General features: G+C 33.6%; 1 protein-coding gene across 1 annotated transcript in view; it reads left to right on the forward strand.

The window, feature by feature from the left end:
- The window catches only part of PPP1R2 (protein phosphatase 1, regulatory (inhibitor) subunit 2), a 38,772-nt gene extending 38,196 nt beyond the window's left edge, over nt 1–576 (forward strand). The window contains exon 5 of the mRNA XM_012639793.1: nt 404–576. Within this exon, the coding sequence (XP_012495247.1) occupies nt 404–576 (173 nt within the window). The remainder of the gene's footprint in view (nt 1–403) is intronic.
- The last annotated feature ends 1,774 nt before the right edge of the window (nt 577–2,350 follow it).

Below are 2,350 nucleotides of genomic sequence, written 5' to 3' on the forward strand. Positions count from 1 at the left end.
CTATAACTTCTCCCATCCAAGTACTAACCAGGCCCGACCCTGCTTTAGCTTCTGAGATCAGACGAGATCGGGCACGTTCAGGGCGGTATGGCCATAGACACACAAATATAACTTCTAATAGCTCTATCTTATTCCTGTTCTCCATTGAGATGTACTTGAACCATTTAAAGCAGAGGTTGGCAAACTTTTTCTGTAAAGCACCAGATGGTAAATATTTTAGATTTTACACACCCAGTGATCTCTGTTGCAAACTACTCTATTCTGCCATTGAGCACAAAAGCAGCCTTAAGCGTGACAAAAACAAATAAGCATGATTGTATTTCAGTAAAACTTTATTTACAAAACAGGCATGGATCAATCCTTGAGATAAGACTTCCTAAGCGTACTTTTTTGTATCTTACAGAAAAAAGGCGACAATTTGAAATGAAAAGGAAGCTTCACTACAATGAAGGACTGAATATTAAATTAGCTAGACAATTAATTTCAAAAGACCTACATGATGATGAGGAAGATGAAGAAATGTTGGAGACTACAGAAGGAGAAAGCATGAATACAGAACAATCAAATCAAGGTTAGATATTTTGAAAATACCACTGAGACTTCTGTAATCCTCTGTGCCTAAAATAATATACTTTATTTTGCTTTAAACTTGTGAGAAAACTTCAGAAAATTTTACTAAGATTCACTTTATTGTTATGAAATATGTTTCTGAAATTTCAATCCCAGTGGGTAATTTCAGAATAATAAAGCTTTTATGCGCAGAGTTGTTTTAAAAGAAACATGTTTTTAATATGGAAAGTTTGTTTTGACATTTCTTTTGGTAAAGAGTATGTCGTGTCTTTCCAATGTTGATTCTTTTGACTATTGGATTGACAAATTATTTGAATTTTTTTTCTTTTAAGTCTTGGACAACCAGCCCCTGTAGCCTAGCAACTCTTGATCAGTCATGCGAAATAGATTTTACTTATTTATTTTGTATAAACCGTTACCCTGGTATTTAATGAAGGCGAATCTTCTACACCACAAATGAAGTTTTGTTGTTGTTTTTTTTTTGCCCATTACCTACTCTTTGTCCTTGCATTACTTACGCTTTTCAGTACCGGTATAACTTCTTTTATTTATGGTGCCTAGATTGGTTAAGTCTTAGGAAAGTAAATAATTATTATGTTACTGTTTTGGTGAGCATAGTATGAAATATGAATGAATAATTCTGTGAATAATTCTGGAAATTTGTACCAGCACCACTGTGCCAAAGATTAAAGGGGCTTCCTTTCTCTTTTTTTTTTTTTTAATGCCACAGCTTTTGAAAAAAACTCTGGCGTTTTGTCCATCTCTGTTTATAAGACATTAAATGTCACACATTTAGTACATAAATATATTTTTTCATTTAAGCATAATAGATGATTAAAATCTGTATGAGCTCAGCACCTGATTCTTCTTCAATGAAGATAAAGTACTCCTCACTAGAGTTTGGAGTATATCCTACTTAGCATCATAAAACTCACAAGGATAGGGTAAGGCTTAGGGAAATAAGTTCCTTATTTGTCCCTTACCCTTTTGGGGCTTTTAAAGACATTTTACCAGCTTTTTAAATTTCCAGGGTCTGTAGAGAGTCCATTACTCTTTTGAGCATTGGCAGTCTCTTCCCTCCCCCATTGCCACCTGTTTTATTGGAGAAAAGTGGCATGTTTAGACCCTGAGGTAATATTTTATAGTTTTGAGGTAATAAATATAAATCTTTTTATAGCTTCAAATATTTGAGTTGTAATAAACCCTTAGCTTTACACCTGTGATTTATTCACTCTGAAACCTGTTTGTCCTATTACCAAGTAGATACTTCTATTCTGCTCTTTAGAGTATTTTAGGGGGGTATACAGATTCTTTCATATCAGTCTAATTCAGCCTATATGAAATACACCTTACTTGTTTTTAGTATTGTTGTATTTGTTTATCACCCATGTCAATGTAAGGGAACTTTAGCCAAGGTTGGCAATACACAACAAATTATACTGACTTGTTTTTCTTTTATCTTTGCAGGATCTACTACAAGTGACCAACAGCAAAACCAATCACAAAGTTCATAGAAGATATTTGTTCAATACTGTAATTGTTTGTTAGATCCAGACCCTGTTACTATAATACACTGCTTCTTGTTCTCCACAATTCATGAGTTAAGTACCAAAATGCATACCAGTTATTATATATTGCCAAGAATTAAATGATAACCTTAGAGACTGAGTAGACTGAAAATGCCTAATTGATATCTTGTGCCTAGTACTTCACCACAAATACAATGTAATATCGTCAGTGCAAAACTGCATTACTTTTGTAAGAACACTGGTTAATTTGT

This window comes from Propithecus coquereli, unplaced genomic scaffold, assembly GCF_000956105.1.
Source record: "Propithecus coquereli isolate 6110/MARCELLA unplaced genomic scaffold, Pcoq_1.0 Scaffold10, whole genome shotgun sequence".
NCBI classification, from domain to species: domain Eukaryota; kingdom Metazoa; phylum Chordata; class Mammalia; order Primates; family Indriidae; genus Propithecus; species Propithecus coquereli.